We start from the raw sequence: 20,463 nt of genomic DNA, 5'->3' as shown, positions 1-20,463 counted from the left end.
CTAAGAGACTATGGACTTTGGGAAACAAACTGAGGGTTGTAGAGGGAAGGGGGGTTGGAGGGATGGGTTATCCCAGTGATGGGTATTAAGGAGGGAAATTGGAGGGGCAGAGAAACCGTGAGAGACCATGGACTGAGAAACAAACTTGAGGGTTTTGGAGGGGAGGGGGTGGGGTTTAGGTGAGCCTGATGGTGGTTATTAAGGAGGGCATGTATTTTATGGAGTACTGGGCATGGAGCATAAACAATGAATCTTGGAACCCTGACAAAATAAAATTAAATTTTAAAAAGAAGAAAAATAAAGAGTGGGTCAGATGGTGAATTCAGAAAGTGGTATTGAATTTTCTTGTACACGGATGTTACCAAGTTGGGTTTTTTCCTGTTTTTTTTTTTTTTAGTTGGAACAAATTTGTAAAATTCATGACTTGACTGAGAATACGTGCTTTGTGTTGGGTTACGTAGCTTTGCCTAGTGACACTAAGTTTTTTTCACTCTAAATTACAACCTTGATGTTTTCTAATGTGATGTTTTAGGGTATTTTAGATTTTTTTTTCTCACTTGTTGCCAGATTTGCTTGTGATGATCTTGCCAGAAAACTTTTGCCCTAAAAAGGAGGCTTCCTTCCAGAAAAGACAGAGAGCAGCAGTACGATGGGACCAGCCAATAAATCTCAAACATCTCCAGACACCTTCCTGCTGATGGGTATCCCAGGACTAGAGCACCTGCATGTCTGGATTGGGATTCCCTTCTGCTCCATGTATGTGGTGGCTGTGGTGGGGAATGTGACCATCCTGGCTGTGGTGAGGGCAGAGCGAAGCCTCCATGAACCTATGTTCCTCTTTCTCTGCATGCTCTCCATCACCGACCTGGTCCTCTCCACATCCACCCTGCCCCAAATGCTCTGTCTCTTCTGGCTGGAAGCCCATGACATTGCCTTTGATGCTTGCTTGACCCAAATGTTCTTCATTCACAGTTTTACTGCTATGGAATCAGGCTTTTTCCTGGCCATGGCCTTTGACCGTTATGTGGCCATTTGTGACCCACTGCGCCATACCACAATTCTCACCCATTCTCGCATTGCCAAAATGGGAGCTTCTGTGGTACTCCGGGGAGTGGTCTTCTTTTCTCCACATCCCATCCTGCTCAGGCAGCTGCCATACTGCAGGACTCGAATCATTGCCCATACCTACTGTGAGTTCATGGCTGTGGTGAAGCTGGCGTGTGTGGACACAAGAGTTACCAATCGTTACAGCCTCAGTGTGGCCTCTGTCATTGGTTCCTGTGACGGCTTTCTCATTGCTGTCTCTTATGTCCTAATCCTCCATGCGTTCTTTCGCCTTCCATCACGGGAAGCAAGTTTTAAAGCTCTAGGTACCTGTGGCTCCCATGTCTGTGTCATCCTTGTTTTCTACTCCACAGCTGTCTTTACCTTCCTCACTCACCGCTTTGGCCACAATGTGGCTCCCCAAATTCATATATTTATTGCCAATATGTACCTTCTGGTGCCACCTTTCCTTAACCCCATTGTTTATGGTATTAGGACCAAAAAAATTCGAGACCATGTTCTTAGTTCTCTAAAGGTAAAAGTTACTTGACTATCCTGAACTTGTTTGCAAAGATACTATCATAATAGAAGGAAATTATGGAAATAATCGATTCCATTTTTTTAACAGGCATGAAAAATTACCTCCCTGAAACATTTTAGTGGGAAAGACTGATCACACATAATAGAAATTCCCTCACTGTAATGAAACTAGAGGACATGAGATATTTTGTGCATACCTGGATATTAGGGAGCTTATTCATAACTTGTTGATTTGGAAAGAGATCCCCTTCTGCTTCTTGCTGCTACTGATCTTCTGTGTTGTAACCGAGACTAGTAGTTCATTTTAATATAAGGAGTGATTGAAAATGTGAAGAAACCCACAGGAACCTCAGGAAATTCCACAGGAAGCATCAACAATTGAAAAATTAATGAGTGCTATCAATATTCTACAGAAGAGGCAATGTAATAGGATTGATGTCCTTTTAATATAATAAATAATTGTGTTTTATTCACAAGAATGGACACAGAGGACAGTTGTCAAACAGAAATGTGGAAAAGTTCAATATTGTAATAATGAAGCCCACAGAAGTTTAGACATTGTATTGCTCATAGAATACTGTGTCTCCACCAAGAATGACTTGTGCCTGCTATTGTTTTGTTACTTGAACTAATTTTGGGTCTCTTTAAAAATAATCTCTGCCTTCATCACAGAGTGTCCTGAAAACAGAAACAACTTTATGCTTGATGCTACATACTTGGGAATTTGCCCAGAGCTTAGGCACAAGCCACTGAGCTAGATTCAGCTTTGTCGGTCTTCAGATATTACATGTCCTTGTTAAAGGAGGACGTCCACTGGTAAAATAACCAAATTAAAAAATATTGTGATTATACTACTGGTGATAATTAAAGACAAAATCATTTAAAAAGATGTAAATATTTTACTGAAAAAAATCTGAGTATTTTCTCTTTAGAAAATATGACTCTTCACTTCTTGGCTTGTACAAAATGGAAGTTACCCCAGAGTCACTTAATAAATACATGCCAAATTTCATTGAATTGATGCTCTCTATTTGTGATTTATTACTTATAAAGTATTATTTGTACTTTCTTTTCTCTTTACTTTCCTTCTATTTAATATAGGAGCTTTTTAGAGGTAAATATCAGGCCGCTTCTCTCCATTTCTCTTCCTTAGACTTTACTAAAATATCATTGTTCAGGGTTTTATCATTTCCCAGTTGGGCTATTTCAACAGTTGCCACTGATATTTTCAAGGCATTAGTTTTTAATTACTATGCCTAGCACATCTCTACATTGAGATCAGTCATCCTCTGAAAAGTTAAAAAATACACAAAATTTGTATGTCAGGACCCTATAAGCACCAGGATGGCAAAGCAAAGCTTAACGAAATCCTTTTCTGCTATTTCTCTTCTCATTCTTATATATCCCTTGAACTCATTGTCCTGTTCATGAGGACTTCGCCTTCATTCAAATAATAGATCTCTGGGGCACTTGGGTGGCTCAGTCAGTTAAGGGTCTGGCTCTTGATTTCAGCTCAGGTCAAGATCTCAGGGTGTGAGATCAAGTCCTGCATTGGGCTCTGCGTTCAGCAGAGAGTCTGCTTCTTTCTCTCCCCCCTTCTCCTTTAATCCACTCTCTCTATGTCTTTCTCTCTCTAAGATAATGCAGAAAAATGAGAATGACAGTAGGGACAGATCTAAAGAGAAAAGAATGCCTAGGGAAATGCAAACTTTGAGATTATTGCCATTATATTGAATGTTTTCTGAAGACAAATTGGTAAGTCTGGCCCTTCTTTCTGTATTTTTTTAAAATTTGGAGCATCATAAATCATGGAATTTAATTATAATGTATTCCTTGACCAGTATCAGAGTTGTTTACATGTTATGACTGGAAATAAGAACTAAGGAGTTAGTTATATACAAAATGTACAGGATGACAAATAGGAAATGTCCAACAATAACAAACACAAAACTAAATCTTCAAAGATTCTACATTAAATTCTAATCAAGAGAAAGAAGATATGCAAATTATTCATGTATTCATGCAGCAAAAATTTACTGATGGAGTGGCTAAAATGGGCTACACTGAGCTGGATTCTGAGGAGAGGTAGGCAAAACAAAGTCCATGTGTCAGGGACTTTCCAATCTGGTGGAGGTGAAATGATCAAGTGATGCTCACATGCATAATTCCACTGGATATTAAGTGATGTCAAGTAGAAACAAAGATTTCTATAAACACATATAACATGGGGTATTGATATAGTCTAGAGCAATCAAGGAAGTTTTCCTTAAAAATGACATTTACTGGAATGCTGAATGGGAGTCAAGTAGTTGTGAAAAGGAAAAGAGGTCATGAAATGGGACTGGTGATGTTACAGGGAGAGAGAACAGGATGCATGAACATGTGTTGACCTTAAGATAGGAAGTGGTATCATACACTTGAAGAACTAGATAAAGTCCATTTCATAGGTTGGAGGATGGAGAGTGAGGTGAAGAGCAGATGTGTGAGGCTGAGACAGTAGCAAGCAAGGGTGATAAGCCATACTGAGGATTCTCAATTTTAGTCTAAAAACGAGAAGACTATGAATGTTTTGTGCATAGGAGTGATATATCAGGTTTGTGTTTTAAAAAGATCATTGTGTGTGCTCGCTTCGGCAGCACATATACTAAAAAGATCATTGTGGGAGTGCCCTGGTGCCTCAGTCAGTTAAGCAGTTGCCTTCAGCTCACTCAGGTCATGATCCTGGGTTCCTGGGATCAAGTCCTGCATGGGGCTCCTGGCTCAGCAGGGAGTGTGCTTCTCTCTCTCCCTCTGCCTCCTCCACCCACATTCTCTCTTTCTTTCAAATAAATATATATATATATATATATATATATATATTTTTTTTTTTTTTTTTAACGTAAAAAGAGCATTGTGGCTACAGTGAGGAAAATGAGTTGAGACAAAGAATGGAATAAATGAATGCAAAAAAGATCTTTTAGTGGATTATAAAAGTTTTTTAGGTCAGTGTGATAGTCATTGGATCCAAGTTGGTAGCAATCTTGATAGGAAAAATTAAATTGAATTGAGTACCCCGAATATACTTTAGGTTGAGGAACATGGCTTAATGAAGACTTTGACCAGCTCACAGGTTGTGTGACTGTTACTTACACTTGCAGTGTTATTATTGGCCTAGAGTCTAGAGCAGATGCTTGATGAAGACCTGTGGAGGTAGGGACAGAATGTATGAATTTATTCATATGAAAATATTCGAAGACCTACCACTTGCCAGGCACTGGGAAAGAATAGTAAATAAACAAGACCTAGTCAGTGTCATTAAGATGTTTACATTTGACCACCTGCAAAATAGTTAACTGTTTCTCCCCTCTTTGCTATTTACTCTCAGATTGAGTTTGTGACTTCTGCCAAGTCTTTCCGAAACTCAGTGTCTTCTAAACCTAGCATTTTGTAATATTTTTTTCTAGAGTTCCTCTCTTGTTCCTACTTTAATCTTACCCTTATGTTCCTTTTTATATATCTTATTTACCAAACTATGGTCTCAATTTAGTCAATTAAGATTTTTCTTAATGCATACATTTTTTGAAGTATAATGTACAGTGTTGTATTAGTTTCAGGTGTACAATATAATGATTCAGTAATTATACCTTTCTCAGCACTCATCAAGATAAGTATGCCCTTAATTCCCCCCCCTTTTTTTTTCAGCTTCTTGTTGGATTTTACTTGCTTCCTTGAAATCAAGATTCTTAATTTTAGTTTAAGTTTTACTTATGGGGTCCCCAAAGTCACTGGAAATGAAAATGGTTTAAACTAGTGGTTTTGAAGCAAGCTAAAGCAATTTGTATGTGATTATAGCAGTAAGCAGCTCTGCCCTCTGTTGCTGTATGAGTTCTTTAATTTCCATCCCAAGTGATTCTCCCATGGTCCTTCTTCTTTCTCCCTCAGGTTCCTAACATATACCAACAGTTATATTTACAGTGCTCCTTAATTATCTGCTCTTATCCTCCCGTGGTATCCTCAGTAACTGGCTCTAAGATGTGTTTCCCAGAATATCCAAGCTACGTAAGGCATTTTCCCCAACAGAGAGGCCACTGAGGACCCAGAAGGACCAGAACCAACCAGCATAAATCTGCCTCCAGTTTAGACACTCCATCTTATTCTGGCCATCAACAGGTTTTCTTCATACTTGAAGCAGATGGATGCTTTGCTTGTCCCAGTCCCACTGTGACCAGACTCACAACCATCTACAGGTATTACTCTAGGAAAAGGGAGAAAAGGATGAGGAAAGAGTAGAAAATCCTGGGATGCAAAGTCATGTAAGGAAAGAGAGATTCTCAAATCTTTTAAACCACATACTACTATCACCATCTCTTGTAAGGCCATGATTGGGGTCCATAGTCTTTAGAATTCCCAGTTACATTCTCTAGAAAATAATAGGTGCATTTCTAAATTGTATGCCTAAATCGATGGTGTCTCTACTTATAATTAATGTTGATGTGGCTGTTCCTGGCTAGCAACTGTTCCTGATCACTCCAACAAAACTTTACCATGTTGCTTAACACACTAATGTCCTGATGTCCCCATCACATGGAGAAATTTTCATCTACATTATTACTCATAGATCATCATTCAATTTCTACATGGAAACTCCCACTGGTAGTGAGCCTCTGGTTTCATAAGGCTGTCTTTTCTGTGTGTATTTGTGATAGGTTCATTTCCCTTATTGAACTAAAATGTACCTATTAATTTTTTTAGCATCCTTTATTTGGCCAGGTATCTATTTCTGGGGACACTAAATATTTTTTTGTTCTCTAACAAATAATGAATCTAAAAATATTTGAGGATAAAATTGCTAGGGCCATTAAATATTCTTTTTTTGCGATGTCAATTCAAGACTATTTATTATCCTAGTTAGAGTTCTCTCCAAGAATCAAATGAAAAGGACATTATTTTTTGAATATCTCAAAATTTTTACTTCATAGCAAAGGAAGAAAATTGCATTTATAGAACACCAAAGTATTTTGTATATTTTATACAATGTTGGACTTTAATGATGGATTTCACCCTCACTGCAAGCTTTGAAAGGTAAACCTCATCCCACTTTTGAGATGAGGAAATGAGGCTTAGAGACTTAAACAGCTTGGTCAAATCACTTAAGTGACAGGACTGAGATTGTATTCCAGACATGTATTATCCCAAAAACTTGGTTATTTTCACTGGACCAAGTTACCTTCCAGGCGGTCTGCCTATCTATCATTTGGCTGTGGTACGCTTCTTGCCAAATGCAGTTAATACATGAAATACTTAGATCTGAATAACTCATTTTATGATGCATAGATGATACAGATAGCCCACTCTATTTGGGGCTTTTAAATATTTAGAATAAATAAATCATCAAAAAAAAACAAACAAATAACCCGAGTTCATTGACAACCAAAACAAAAAGGGTCACAGTATGATTATTATACTTTTATTTTTAGAGCAACTTTGTGTTATACTTTCTATCTCTTTATTTTCAGCTTATATAGAAATTTTTCTTCTGTGATTATCTTTTATAAATATGTAGCTGGATTGTTTCTAATAAAATATGGAGTCTAAACCTTAATAGTGAAATTTAGTTTCATTCATAGTATAAGAAAAACTCTTACTCCTTTGTTATTTTTGTATTTATTATACCCTTGTTTGATCTCTACTTCTAATGTATTCATTAAGTATACTCTTTATGAATTTAATCAAATAATTTATAAATTTGTAAATATGCATTTTGATTCAAAATAGTTGCAAGTTAAAATATTTAACAAATACAATAGTCTTAATTTCTATAGAAATACATATTATCACTAATCTTAACTATATTCCCCACATAAATATGCATATACACAGAAGATTATTAATTTGCCTTTACTTTGGCCCACTCCCCAACCATGCCTTACTGAACAATCTGGAACTTCAATACTAAATTATTATCAATTGAGGCCTTTTGGACACCACATTTGTCACCCAAAATATTAGTTATTGCTCCAAATATAACATCATGCTTTTCAGGTATAAAATTGGCAGAATTCCTAGATTTTCTGTCAAAATCAAAACAAACGGTCTAGAAAAGAATCTCAAAGTACCAAGGCCAGACTCAAGAACCGAAGACTCTGGGATAACGAATTTCAAGTGCCTCAATTTTGAATTAAAACCATGCTTTGTAGCTTGTCCTTACCCCACCTCCTGCCTATAATGTTGGAAATGTTGGGTCACCCATTAAATTGTATGTCTGAGAAAAAGTCCTACAGGATTGTACACATTGGTTATTAAGTAGGATCAGAGCCACAGGAAAATCTAAAGTATGGAGTTTATATGTCTTTATTGAGCATTTATCCCTGAGACTGCTTCTGCAGAGAGAGTAGCCTAGAATTATCTCCCTCCACACTTTAAGTAGCCAAAGCATTCATTTGATCATTAGTTTATATAATATAATTATTATTATCACTGTAACCTAGAATATACAGCATTTTAGGTCCAAAAGATGCAGTGGTTTCGAAGTGTCCTTTGTTTCTTTCTCCCTAGGAATCAGACTTTGAGGAGCTCAGGTTAGGGATGACTTCTTGCAACAACTCCATTCCTCAACCCCTGATATTTGTCCTGGCTGGAATTCCTGGCCTGGAATCTTCCCATGGCTGGTTCTCTGTGCCTTTTTTCTTGGTATTTGTCATTACAATTATTGGGAATGCCATCATCTTATGCATCATCCGAGTGGAGAAGAGTCTTCACGAGCCCATGTTTCTCCTACTGGCCATGCTATCTCTTGTTGACCTGTCCCTTGTCAGTGTCACTGTGCCCCGCATGCTGGGTATCTTCTGGATGAATGCCAAAGAGATCAGCTTCAAAGCCTGCCTTACACAGATGTTTTTCATCCCTTCTTTTTACATCATGGAGTCTGGGATCCTCTTAGCCATGGCTTTTGACAGATTTGTGGCTATCTGGTTCCCTCTGAGATATACAACCATCCTTGCTAACAGCATACTTGGGAAGATGGCACTGGCTGTCCTGGCAAGGGCAGTGGCAGTGCTGACTCCAGCACCCATCCTGGCGAAAAGACTGGAAGGCTTCCAAACCCACATCATCGCTTACTCCTACTGTGCCTACATGGCTGTGGTGCAGATAGCCTGTGGAGATGTGTCCAACCACATTGTCTATGGCCTCATGGTTATTGTAGCATCTGTGGGATTTGATCTGTTTTTTATCATTCTGTCATATGGGCTGATCCTTCATGCTGTCTTTCAGATCCCCTCTTAGGAGGCACGGGGCAAAGCTCTCAGTACATGTGGCTCCCATCTTTGTATTATAGCCCTCTTTTATTCTCCTGTTGTCTTCTCTGTCCTGGCCCAGATTTTAGGCTACCATATGGCTCCCTATCTACAGATTATCATTGACAATCTCTACTTCCTTGTGCCTCCCATGGTCAACCCCCTGATTTATGGGGCCCGGACTAAGCAAATGCGGGAGTGGGTGCTGTGGATCTTCCACTGTCATAGAAATTGAGGCTGATATCTGAGGTGGATAGGACACCTATGATATGGAGCTGGAAATCTTCTTAGGCTAGAAGCAGAAATAATGTCTGCCAGATTTGAGGTTTCATGGGAACAGGAATAACCAAGGCAAGAAAAGGATTCGGTGTGGGAATGTAACTGGGGCATGTCCTCTCCATCAGAATGTAGTTGTCATTATGAAACCCATTATGAGTTATCTTTATCCTTTTCAGTCTAACCAGACAGTTCTTCTGACTAATAAAAGATTTTTAAAATGCACACTTTTTACTTTAAGAGTATATAATGTCTAGAGGAAAAAGTGAATGAAAAACAATTATGTATTCCAACTCAGAAATACCTGAAGTTTTATGTTTTTTATGAGTACTATTTGAATGTTAAACACTTATTTCTTTAAATCAGTTTATCTATACATATTGTATTATAAGTGGCACTTTCAACATTACCCAGAAGTTTCCTTCATCAAATCCATCAGTTCATTAGGTATATTGTTTGCTTTCTACCTTAATGAAGGTGACAGTTTTGTTTCCACCATCACAAAGCACAGATTGCTTTCTTCTCTAACACACAATAACAATTTTGTTATTCTAGTTAAAGCCTTCATTAACAGTCTTACCAGTACCCTTCAAGCTTCTGTCCATACACTCAAAGCCAGTGCTTCATGTTTTAGGTTTTTGTTACTGCAGAATTCAACCCTTAATTTTATTTTTTTCTTACATTTTAATTAATGTTGTGTAATAAAACACCCCAACACTTAAATGATATATTATGATTTTTTTTCCTCAAGGTTCTATCGATGGCCTGGATTCAGTTGTGTAGTTCTTACTTGGAGTCCTTCAAGCAGCTGCAGATAGGAATCCATGACTGGACACTCAAGCCTTCTCCTTTACTCATAGGTTAGACACCTCGGTCTACATCTGCACTGTTCCATCAGATTAGAACCCAGGGGTTCTTACATGGCATGGAAATAGGAAAAGCTGTGATAACAGTTAAAGACTCTGCCAAGACCTGGCACAGATTGACTTCTGTTGTATTCAGAGCAGTTGAAGGGTCTAAAACATATTCAAAGATATAGGAAAGAGTCCGTTCTTAACTGAGGAGAGGCAAGATCATATAACAGAAATGTGTCTGATACAGAAGACACGGTTATTAGCCATTCTTGAAAAATAGAATTTGCTACACTCAGCTTTCTTTCACTTTCATCATAAATGATTCTTTAGTTTCTACCTCCTCTCAAAAGTTCTATATTATGTTCCCAAACATTTATATCATTTCTCACTCATGATTATTTGCCAGTGCTTCCCACATTAGCTCATGCACATCTAATTAGTCTACTCTCAATTTTGTGAATCTAGAGATTCCAATGTAGCCAAAATATCTTGGCTTACATATACAGAAATTTATTGGGATTCATGAAAGCCCAGACACAAAAGCATACATCTCTTTCTAGTTGAGACAGCATGCCCTATTCTGCACCACAGCAGTCTTCCTCCCATAACTCAAGAGGTTAGCTTCTCTTCTGGTCCCTGCTCCACTGTGAAAAGACTCTCAACCCTAGGCTTGATTCCAGGGAGGTAAAAAGTTGGATTGGGTACAGATATGGGATGTAAGGTCATATAGAAGAAAGAAGTGCTCAGATATCCTCATTAAATATTTCAACAAGTCATCCATCAGTTCATACTTCTACTGAGTGAAAATAATTATCATTCCTCATGGCTCTGACTCAACCCAACCAGTGGTACTCTGACTCAACCCAACCAGTGGTACTTAGAGCTGCTGTAATTTTCTTCTAATTCCATCTGCCATGTGAAGAATGCCCACCCTTATAGAGGATTATTCACTTGCTATTGGAAAATCTCCATTAATAGAGAGCCCCCCCCCCACATACAATGGCACTATGTGGCATAATTTACATAATTCACAATATGGCTATGTGTTTCCATAGAGTTTGTAGCAATAGTGAACTAAAATTTACCTTCTTTTTATCACCCACTCCTGAAATATATAAACTCTGTTGGCCACAGAAGAAATAGATTTTTGTCTAACATATGCTCCTTATAATTAAAGACAGTTGCCAGAGCCTTGAAATTATGCTTTCAGAATGGTAAGAATTCTGGGGCGCCTGGGTGGCTCAGTGGGTTAAAGCCTCTGCCTTCGGCTCAGGTCATGATCCCAGGGTCCTGGGATCCAGCCCCGCATCAGGCTCTCTGCTCGGAGAGACTGCATCCCCCTCTCTCTCTGTCTGCCTCTCTGCCTACTTGTGATCTCTCTCTCTCTCTCTGTCAAATATATAAAATCTTTAAAAAAAAAAAAAGAATGGTAAGAATTCTAAGTTGTTTAATAACATAAGTTGCTTTTAATTCTGGTTTGTATAGTTTGTTTAGTTTACATCTGACTGACAAAGTTTTCCACCTTATAGAGAAGAAATAACATTTGTACTTCTTAGTACCATTTAGGTACAAAACTAAATTATTCCATATAACTGTCCTATCACGATCACAAGATTTATATTATTATTTTTTCATCAGATGAGGAAGTTAAGGCATAAAGTTTAAAACAACATGTTCAAGGTCACACCTAATAAGCTCTGAATGCTGGGGCACCTGGGTGGCTCAGTGGGTTAAGCCTCTGCCTTCGGCTCAGGTCATGATCTCAGGGGCCTAAGACCGAGCCCCCATATCGGGCTCTCTGTTCAGCAGGGAGCATGCTTCCCCACCCCCCGCCTGTCTCTCTGCCTACTTGTGATCTCTCTCTCTGTCAAATAAATAAATAAATAAAATCTTTAAAAGAAAATAAAAGGAGCTCTGAATGCATCTCAGATATGCAATACTTTTGATCTGTGGGCTATACCAGCTGACTTTCCTATGTGCATTATCATTTAGCTGTGGTTTCCCTCATACCAAGTACAGCCAGCATGTAAAATAAAACTAGAGACAAAAAGCATTTTTTCTCCAAAATATGTTTATTTGATGTAATTTTTTGTTTTTATGGGGCAAGAACGCTTGGGTGGCTCAGTCAGTGAAGTGTCTGACTCTTGATTTCAACTCTGATCATGTCAGGGTCCTGGAATTGAGACCCGAGTTGGGCTTCACACTCAGCAAGGAGTCTAATTGAGATTATCTCTCTCCCTCTCCCTCTGCCCTGCCCTTCCTCCATCCCCCCTCTAAAATAAATAAATAAATGTAAAAAAATTAAAAAATAAAATGAAAACATGGACTGTTGGCGGAAATGTAAATTAGTATAGCCCTATAGAAAACAGTATGGAAGTTCCTCAAGAAATTAAAAATAGAACTACCATATAATCAGTATTCATACTTCAGGGTATATAGTCAGAGGAAATGAAAATAGGATTTCAAAGACATATCTCTATTCTCATGTTTATTACAGCTTTATTCACAATAGCCATGATACAGAAATAGTCTAAGTGTCTGTTAGTGGGTGAGTGGATACACACACACACACACATAGAGACACACACACAGACACACACACGCACGTACAATGGAAGATTATCCACCTATGAGAAAGACATCCTGTTGTTTGCCACAACATGGATGGACATTAGTGTTGGGGTTAATGCAGAGCATGAAATCAGCCATAATACCTGGCTTGCTAAAATGTAACAAGGAGGCTGTGGAGGGTGATGGAGGATTTTCGAGAAGGGAGTAGGTTTTTGGAATGCCAAGGCCTGTGTGACCACTCTGTTATTGGAATGCTGAGGTGAGCTGCCATCCCCAAAGTTTTCTTAGTCAAAATAGCCATCCTGTGATCTGAGAGTTGTATGCATTGTCCCTCACGCTGTGTTCAGCACTGGTAGAACACTCTGATTAGCTTTTGTTTCTGTCCCATAAGCGGTCCTCCTAGTTTCAGTAAGACCCCTTATCACATGTCACATGCTTGAGAAACAGTGATAAGGATTTGTGATTATCCTGAAGGACCAATAAAAGCAGGAGCAAAGAAGAGCCAAGGGTCTTCTTTTCTGAGTATTGACTACATTGCATTTTCCCGTCTTTCACAGCAAAGTTTGGAGTAACATTTTATCCATTGGTACAGGGGTTGCTGGCCATGCCTGACACATTAGGGGTATTACGTTAAGTAATATAAATCACACAAAGACAAATACTGTATATATCACTTACATGTGAAATGTAAAAGAGTCAAACTCCTAGAAACAGAAATAGAATGGTGGTTATCAGGGGCTAGAAGACAGAGGATAGAGGAAAAGGGTAATCAAACAGTATAAACTTCTGGTTATAAGATGAATAATTTCTGGGGGTCTAATGTATATTATAGTGGTTATGGTTAGCAATACTGTATTACATACTTGAAAGGTGTTAAAAGAGAACATTTTAAATGTTCTCACAATAAAAAAGAAATGGTAATTATGTGACATGATGTTTCTGTTAGCTAACACCAGGGTGGTATCATCTTGAAATATATAAGTGTATCAAATCAATACATTGTACAACTTAAATAATGTTATATGTCAGTTATACCTCCACAAAGCTAGAAAATAAATAAATACAATGTAGAATTAAATTAATTCTGCTCTGGTTTTGAAGGAGGTGCTTGAGTAGAATACACAAAGGAATTTTCTCTCTAATTGATCTCACTTGGGCATTGGTATGTGAACATAAAGGCATGGACATCAGTTGAAATTTTTATAGAAATTAACTTCAGGTTTTCCCTAAAATTATTTTCAATTATATGTAATAAAGTAGGGGAGCTTGGGTGGCTCAGACAGTTAAACATTTGCCTTTAGCTCAGATCATGATCCCAGGGTCCTGGGATTGAGCTCTGTATTGGGCTCCCTGCAGGTAGTCTGCTTCTCCCTCTCCTTCTGCCCCTGACTTATGCTCTCTCATTCTCTTTCTCTCAAATAAATAAATAAAATGTAAAAAAAAAGTAATAAAGTGTCCATGTATGAAACATTTTCTGATTTTTAAAATTTGTTACCTTTTTTCAATTTTTAATTGTTTAATTTCTTTTTTATTTTATTTTCTTTTATTTAAAATTTTGCTAGTTAACATACAGTGCAATATTGGTTTCTGGATTAGAATTCAGTAATTCATCATTTATATACAATGTCCACTGCTCACCACAAGTGCCCTCTATAATACCCATCACCCATCTAGCCCATCCTCCACCCACCTCCATCTATCAACTCTCAGTTTATTCTCTATCAGTAAGAGTCACTTATAGCTTGTTTCCTTCTCTCCTTTTTTTCTTTTCCCCCTTCCCATATGTTCATCTGTTTTCTTTCTTAAATTCCACATATGCTGTTTTTTTCTCAATGACTTATTTCACTTAGCACAATACATTCTAACTCCATCCATGTCATCATAAATGGCAAGATTTCATTCTTTTTGATAGCTGAATAATGTCCCATTGTGTGTGTGTGTGTGTGTGTGTGTGTGTGTGTGTATCTATATATATAAACCACCTGTTCTTTATCCTTTCATCAGTCAATAGACATCTGAGCTCTCTCTATGGTTTGGCTATTGTTGATAATGCTGCTATAAACATCGGGGTGCATGTACCCCTTTGACTCTGTATTTTTATATCTTTTGGGTAAATACCTAGTAGTAAAATTGCTGGATTGTAGAGTAATTCTATTTTTAACTTTTTTCAGGACCTCCAATCTATTCTCCAGAGTGGTTAGTGCAGTCTGTATTCCCACCAACAGTACAAGAGGGTCCCCTTTCTCTGCACCCTCGCCAACATGTGCTGTTTCTTGTTGTTGCTAATTTTAGCCATTCTGATCTGTGTAAGTTGTATCTCATCATGGTTTTGATTTGTATTTTGCTGCTGATGAGTGATGTTAAGCATCTTTTCATGTGTCTGTTAGCCACCTGGATATCTTCTTTGGAAAACTATCTATTCAGTCTTCTGCCCATTTCTTAACTGGATTATTTAATTTTTAGGTGTTGAGTTTGGTGAGTTCTTTATAGACGTTTGGACACTACCCTTTATCAGACATGTTGTTTGCAAATATCTTCTCCCACTTCATGGGCTACCTTTTAGTTTTGTTAATTGTTCCCTTAGAAAATAAATAAACAAGTGAATAGATAGATAAATAAATAAATTTGCGTTTCTTTTAAAAATAAGTATTCTTAAAAATTGACATTCTTATTTTACTTCAGAACAAGAAGCTGTATGTCAGGAGGACTAGAAGGAGACTATAAATCTTAATATAGTAAGATTTTCTTTAAAATATTAACATTTTGCAATAGAAGCAACAAAAAAATACACATCCAGTGTTTCCCTACTTCCTCTAATTTTTCTTATTTCAGGTAGCTATCCAAGCAATTACTCTATTGTATTTTATACTGGATTTTTAATGTCTGTCCTCATTATTATTGTTAACAATTTTAATAATGATACTGACTATCTTTTAAGCACCCTATCATTGTATGCTATGCTTAAAACACATTTTAAATTATAATGTTCATGCAACAGTTCTTTTAGTCAATTGTCATTATCCCAATTATAAAGATGAGGAAAACTACACTCAGTTTAAATATTTTAGTTGTTTTTTTTAAAACACATAGCTAATAGACAGTTGAATCCAAAGTCAAGCCTAGATCTGTCTGATCACAATATCTATGCTTTTAATCTTTGTGTAATACTGTTTTCCTTGACAGAATTTCTTGAAAACAGGGACTGCCTTTTATACTATGTGCATGATATATATACTGAGTTAAAACAAAATGAGTGAATTAATAAGTGGATAAATAGATGAATAGCTCTCGTACCTGTTTTGGATCTCGATCAGATAGTGGCATGAGGATTTAAAATTTCCTTCATTACTATATTCCATACTTTTATCTGAAGACATTTACTTTATCTTATTTGGAAATACCACTCTTTTTGCCTATCTTTTGTATATCTTTCTTTTAAAAGGCTCCAAATGGAATTCTAGTCCCACAAAATATGTAGAATCATATTATAAAAATTATTTTAGGAGAAGAATTTAATCCAATATGCCTCAGTATATCTGGTGAGGACAGGCAAGATTATCCTAAATAAATAAATAAATAAATATAGAAATAATCCAATGAGCACCATGTTGTCTTCCTGGGAAACTAAGGATGCCCCGTCCCTCCCAGTAGAAAAGGCTGTATTAACCAAATTTAATATCCCATTAGATCAGATAGTGGGGAAATTCTCCATGTATTGGAAAGCCGGTGTTTCCAGTTGCTCTTCTAAATAGCTGATACTTCAATTTAGAACTCTTGCCATAAATGTCAGACTGCCTGGTGCCTTATACCAATGTGTTAATTCTTCTACAAGTCTATTTCATGGTGATTCATCTGTCTGGAGTACAGTCTATGAAGCATCCAGCAGTGTCACATATCCTATCTACCTCTGTGAAATCATGAAGGAACTTAGAATATGTCTTCTGTGTTTTTTTTTTTTTTTTTTTGGCATGCTTACCCAATAAAACATTTTTTTTTAAGATTTTACTTATTTATTTGACAGAAAGAGATCAAAAGTAGGCAGAGAGAGAGAGAGAGAGAGAGGAGGAAGCAGGCTCCACGCCAAGCAGAGAGCCTGATGCGGGACTCGATCCCAGGACTCCGGGACCATGACCTGAGCCTAAGGCAGAGGCTCAACCCACTAAGCCACCCAGGCGCCCCCAATAAAACATTTTTTTTTAGCTACACTTAAAAAGACTGCCCATATACCCTCATCCTGCTCCATAAATTGCCTGTAGATAGTCTGTTCATTCCAATGGATTCCTATGACTCTTAGTTTGAGCCCTTCCTCTGACCTGGGGAGCATGCTCTGACTGTGACTGGTACATGCGAGAAGTGTTGGGAAGGTGATTACCTTCTAATAAGAGATGGAGAGTTACCATCTAAAAAGAGATGGAGATTGCTAGATAAATATGCTGTTTTGAGACCTTCGGTGGGACAGTTTCAAGTGTGATCTTTACCTTTTTCCAACACATCCAACAGGAAAAAGCTCTGGTAATTTATAGAAGTAATCTGCTCACTCATACACACATTATTGACTTTCTTCACTTCAGTGTCTTACTTGCTCAGTCCCTTACAAAATTTATTTTTGAATCAATTCTCAAATATACCACATACCCTAAAATTATTGCTTCAGTATGCTTCTGGGGGAGCACTTGATAGACACTCCTATATCATATTCACCTGTTTATAGATTGAGACCATCAGAGGATAAACTTTAATCTTCTCTTCCTACTGTAAGTAACTATATAAGTCATTAGCTTGACCATCAAGAGGAGGGAGATAAACCACTGTAGTAAACAGAGAAATGAGCTGAGTTAAAATTATTGGTGTCCATGTGGTGATCGTGATGGTGGGATATGTGCTCTCAAGCCACAGAGACACTGGACAAGAAGGTCTGATATGAAAAGGGAACTAAAGGAGATATGGCTAAACTTAAAGTCTTTGGATTTTCTTCACTAGCTTGTAAGACCTTCTGAGCAGTAAGGATAAGAAAGATGGGAGAAAAGAAGCTGTTATGTTCCTAATTAAAAAGCTTGCTCAAATTGGTGGATTGTGTCTCAAAACTTCCCAGAATCTCTCCTAATGACCTTTTAGGGAAAAAAAAAAAGAGTAAGTTCATAATGAGTTGCCACACAATACAGAAAATGAACACTTTCTAAGGCTATCACAAGCAATGCTAGCTAGTCAGTGGCAATTCTGAAAAGTTGAATTTTTCATTTACCCAACAAAAGGACTATATTTGTGAAATTAAATAAAACCATGTATCAAATACTATTATATTAATACATTATTCCCTACTTCAGAATTATTTATGTGTTTTGATCACTGATGAAAGCACAGATGAGTCTGGCTTTTTCCTGAATCATGCGCTCAAGCAGGTTAGAGTTACACAAACCTGCATATACTTCTCCACATCTACATGAATTATAATGATAGTGCTTTAAAAACTTGAAATCTTGGTTAATAACATTTCACCATCTGAAGCAAAATGCATTATTCAAACTTTACATTTGCCATGACTTCTTGTATAAGGTCTTTTCTGATTTCTTCTAAAATCTAAATTAGTTGCTTCTCATATGTGAAAATAAATCTCTTCTATTCTCTTACCATGGCCTAAATAATATTAAATTATATTTGCTCAGTATTTTTATATCATCACTATGCTGTGAGCTTTTGAAATCATGGAATATGTCTTTGTCACTGTTACACATCAAATGTTAAACTGCCTCTTGGTATTGCAGAAAGATAAAATAGATGTGTGAAAAAGGAAAGATGAAAAAACAAGGAAGAATGATGGAAGGAAGGCAATAAGAGAAGATAAAAGAAAAAAGGGAGAGAGAGGTGGGGAGATGATAGGAACTTATAAATACATAATTTTTCTTCACTCGTTTATCTCACATTCAGAATTGTTTTGTTTGAGGAATATAAATCCTATAAAAAGAGATCCTTATCAGATAAATTTTCACCAACATAGACATAGTACAAGGACTTTGCATCTTAAATGGGTAAATACATATTTTTCCTGTGTCATAATATTTTTGGATCACTGTTCAGTGCCAGGTTTCAGAATACAAATCTGAGCAACACGCCTGTGGATCTCTTTGGTCTTCACACCATAGATAATGGGGTTAAGGGCGGGGGGCACAAGCAGATAGATGGTAGACAAGAGGATATGAACATAGGGTGATACATGTCCAAAACGGTGGCTGAAGAAGGAAAAAAAGGCAAGGATATAAAACTCCAGGAAGACAGCAATATGGGCAGTACATGTATTGAATGCTTTGAGTCTTGCCTCCTTCTGGGGAAGACGAAAAACAGCCTGGAAAATCAGAATGTAGGAGACAAAGACAAAGATCATATCAAAACCTAGAATTGCAAAGGCCACAAAGAGCCCATATGATCTATTAAGGTGAACATCTTCTGCAGCCAGCTTGACAACCGCCATATGTTCACAGTAGGAATGAAAAATAACCACAGACTGGAAAAGTTGCAAACGTTTAAGTAGAATGGGTAAAATTCCAACAAGCACCGTTGCCCGGATGGCCACCATCAATACCATTCGAGATAGAAAGAGAGGTGTAAGGATGGATGTGTGCCTCAAAGGATTACAGATGGCAATGTAGCGGTCAAAGGCCATGGCCAATAGGATACCAGATTCCATGCCCTGCAAGGCATGGATGAAGAAGAGCTGAGTAAGGCAAGCATTGAAAGCCATGGAATAGGAGCCAAACCAAAAGATGGCCAACATCTTAGGAGCAATGGCTACACAGAGACCTAGGTCAGTGGCTGCCAAAACTGCTAGGAAGATGTACATGGGTTGGTGAAGACGGTGGTCTGAAGGGATGATAATTAATAAGAAGATGTTCCCCAGCAGAGCCAGCAGGCACACTCCAAGGAAGGGAAATCCAATCCAAAACTGCACATGTTCTAGTCCAGGGATCCCAAAGAGGATCACTGTTTGTGGGTTCAGATATGACATGTTTGTAGATCCCATCAGGTTGATAAATCCTTTTCTCACCATTGATTCTGAGACTTATTCAGAGAAAAATCATGAATGAAAAAGAACAAGGGAATTCTTATAGTTTCTTCTATAACATGAAAAACATGGATAGAAATGTGGCTTTATGACTTTGAAATTTTGGGAATCAAGTTAAGGCTGTGTTATATAGGATTCTTCAATATCTTTTCCCAAAGCCAATGTGGGTATTTGTGCATGAGGAAGTTGTAGAAATGAAATTTATGATTCTAATAGCTTTGATGTTGTTAGGTTCTGAAATGTCCTCAGAAGCTGCTATAGCTGACAGCATTAACATTTTTGTCTAAATCCCTCTCCAAACTCCAGGCACATTTCAGATTAGGTGAAATCCCATTGTAGCACTTGAAGTTGTGGAATAGATTCTCAATCCCATAGCCCTGTCCTTTGTGTTCAAAATTTAGAATCTCTGGAAAGCAGCAGCCTTTCCCAGTCTTCTCATTTTTCTCTGGTTTAGGGAGTAAAATACCTCCCTACAAATCTTAGAAATTGACTCTCAGCTCAGGGAGTGAGGAGATTTTGTTCTTTCAGCAAATGCTATTTGAGTTGACTGTGTGCAGACCCATTATCCAGTTCTTGGAAGTGATGTGAAGAAGCTGTATTTTATCAGTAGAAGGAGAGCTTATTTGACTCATTGGGTAATTCTGGATGGTTAGCTTTCAGAGTGGATGTCTAAGCAGAATAGGGTAGATGATGATGTAAGTCCTCTTGGATCTTAGAGGAGACAGAAAGTTGGGAAGATAAATAGGAAGTCAATGGAATAAAGAAGTACCTCAAATTAGGATAAGATAGTAACATATAAAAACAGATCTATTAGAAAATGAATATAGCTTAAATATCTTGATATTAA

At 37.5% G+C, this 20,463-nt stretch overlaps 2 protein-coding genes and 1 pseudogene across 2 annotated transcripts; 2 read left to right on the top strand and 1 right to left on the bottom strand.

The window, feature by feature from the left end:
- Window positions 1-649: 649 nt before the first annotated feature.
- LOC116865344 (olfactory receptor 52D1-like) lies at window positions 650-1,594 on the top strand. The gene has a single exon (XM_032853615.1). It carries the CDS (start codon window positions 650-652, stop codon window positions 1,592-1,594), a length of 945 nt encoding a protein of 314 aa, XP_032709506.1.
- Window positions 1,595-8,148: 6,554 nt separating this feature from the next.
- On the top strand, window positions 8,149-9,093 carry LOC116865343 (olfactory receptor 52K1-like). The gene is given in 1 exon segment (XM_032853614.1): window positions 8,149-9,093. A coding segment is annotated over 1 exon segment (945 nt).
- Window positions 9,094-18,623: 9,530 nt separating this feature from the next.
- Window positions 18,624-19,504, bottom strand: LOC116864868 (annotated as a pseudogene).
- Between the last annotated feature and the right edge of the window lie 959 nt (window positions 19,505-20,463).

Source organism: Lontra canadensis, unplaced genomic scaffold (genome assembly GCF_010015895.1).
Source record: "Lontra canadensis isolate GAN:19392208 unplaced genomic scaffold, GSC_riverotter_1.0 scaffold7, whole genome shotgun sequence".
In the NCBI taxonomy this organism is placed as follows: domain Eukaryota; kingdom Metazoa; phylum Chordata; class Mammalia; order Carnivora; family Mustelidae; genus Lontra; species Lontra canadensis.
This window is presented reverse-complemented; position numbering and strand designations above follow the sequence as displayed.

Excerpts from the sequence above, each read along its gene's own strand:
- LOC116865344 (XM_032853615.1), top strand. The coding sequence starts at position 650 with ATGGGACCAGCCAATAAATCTCAAACATCTCCAGACACCTTCCTGCTG.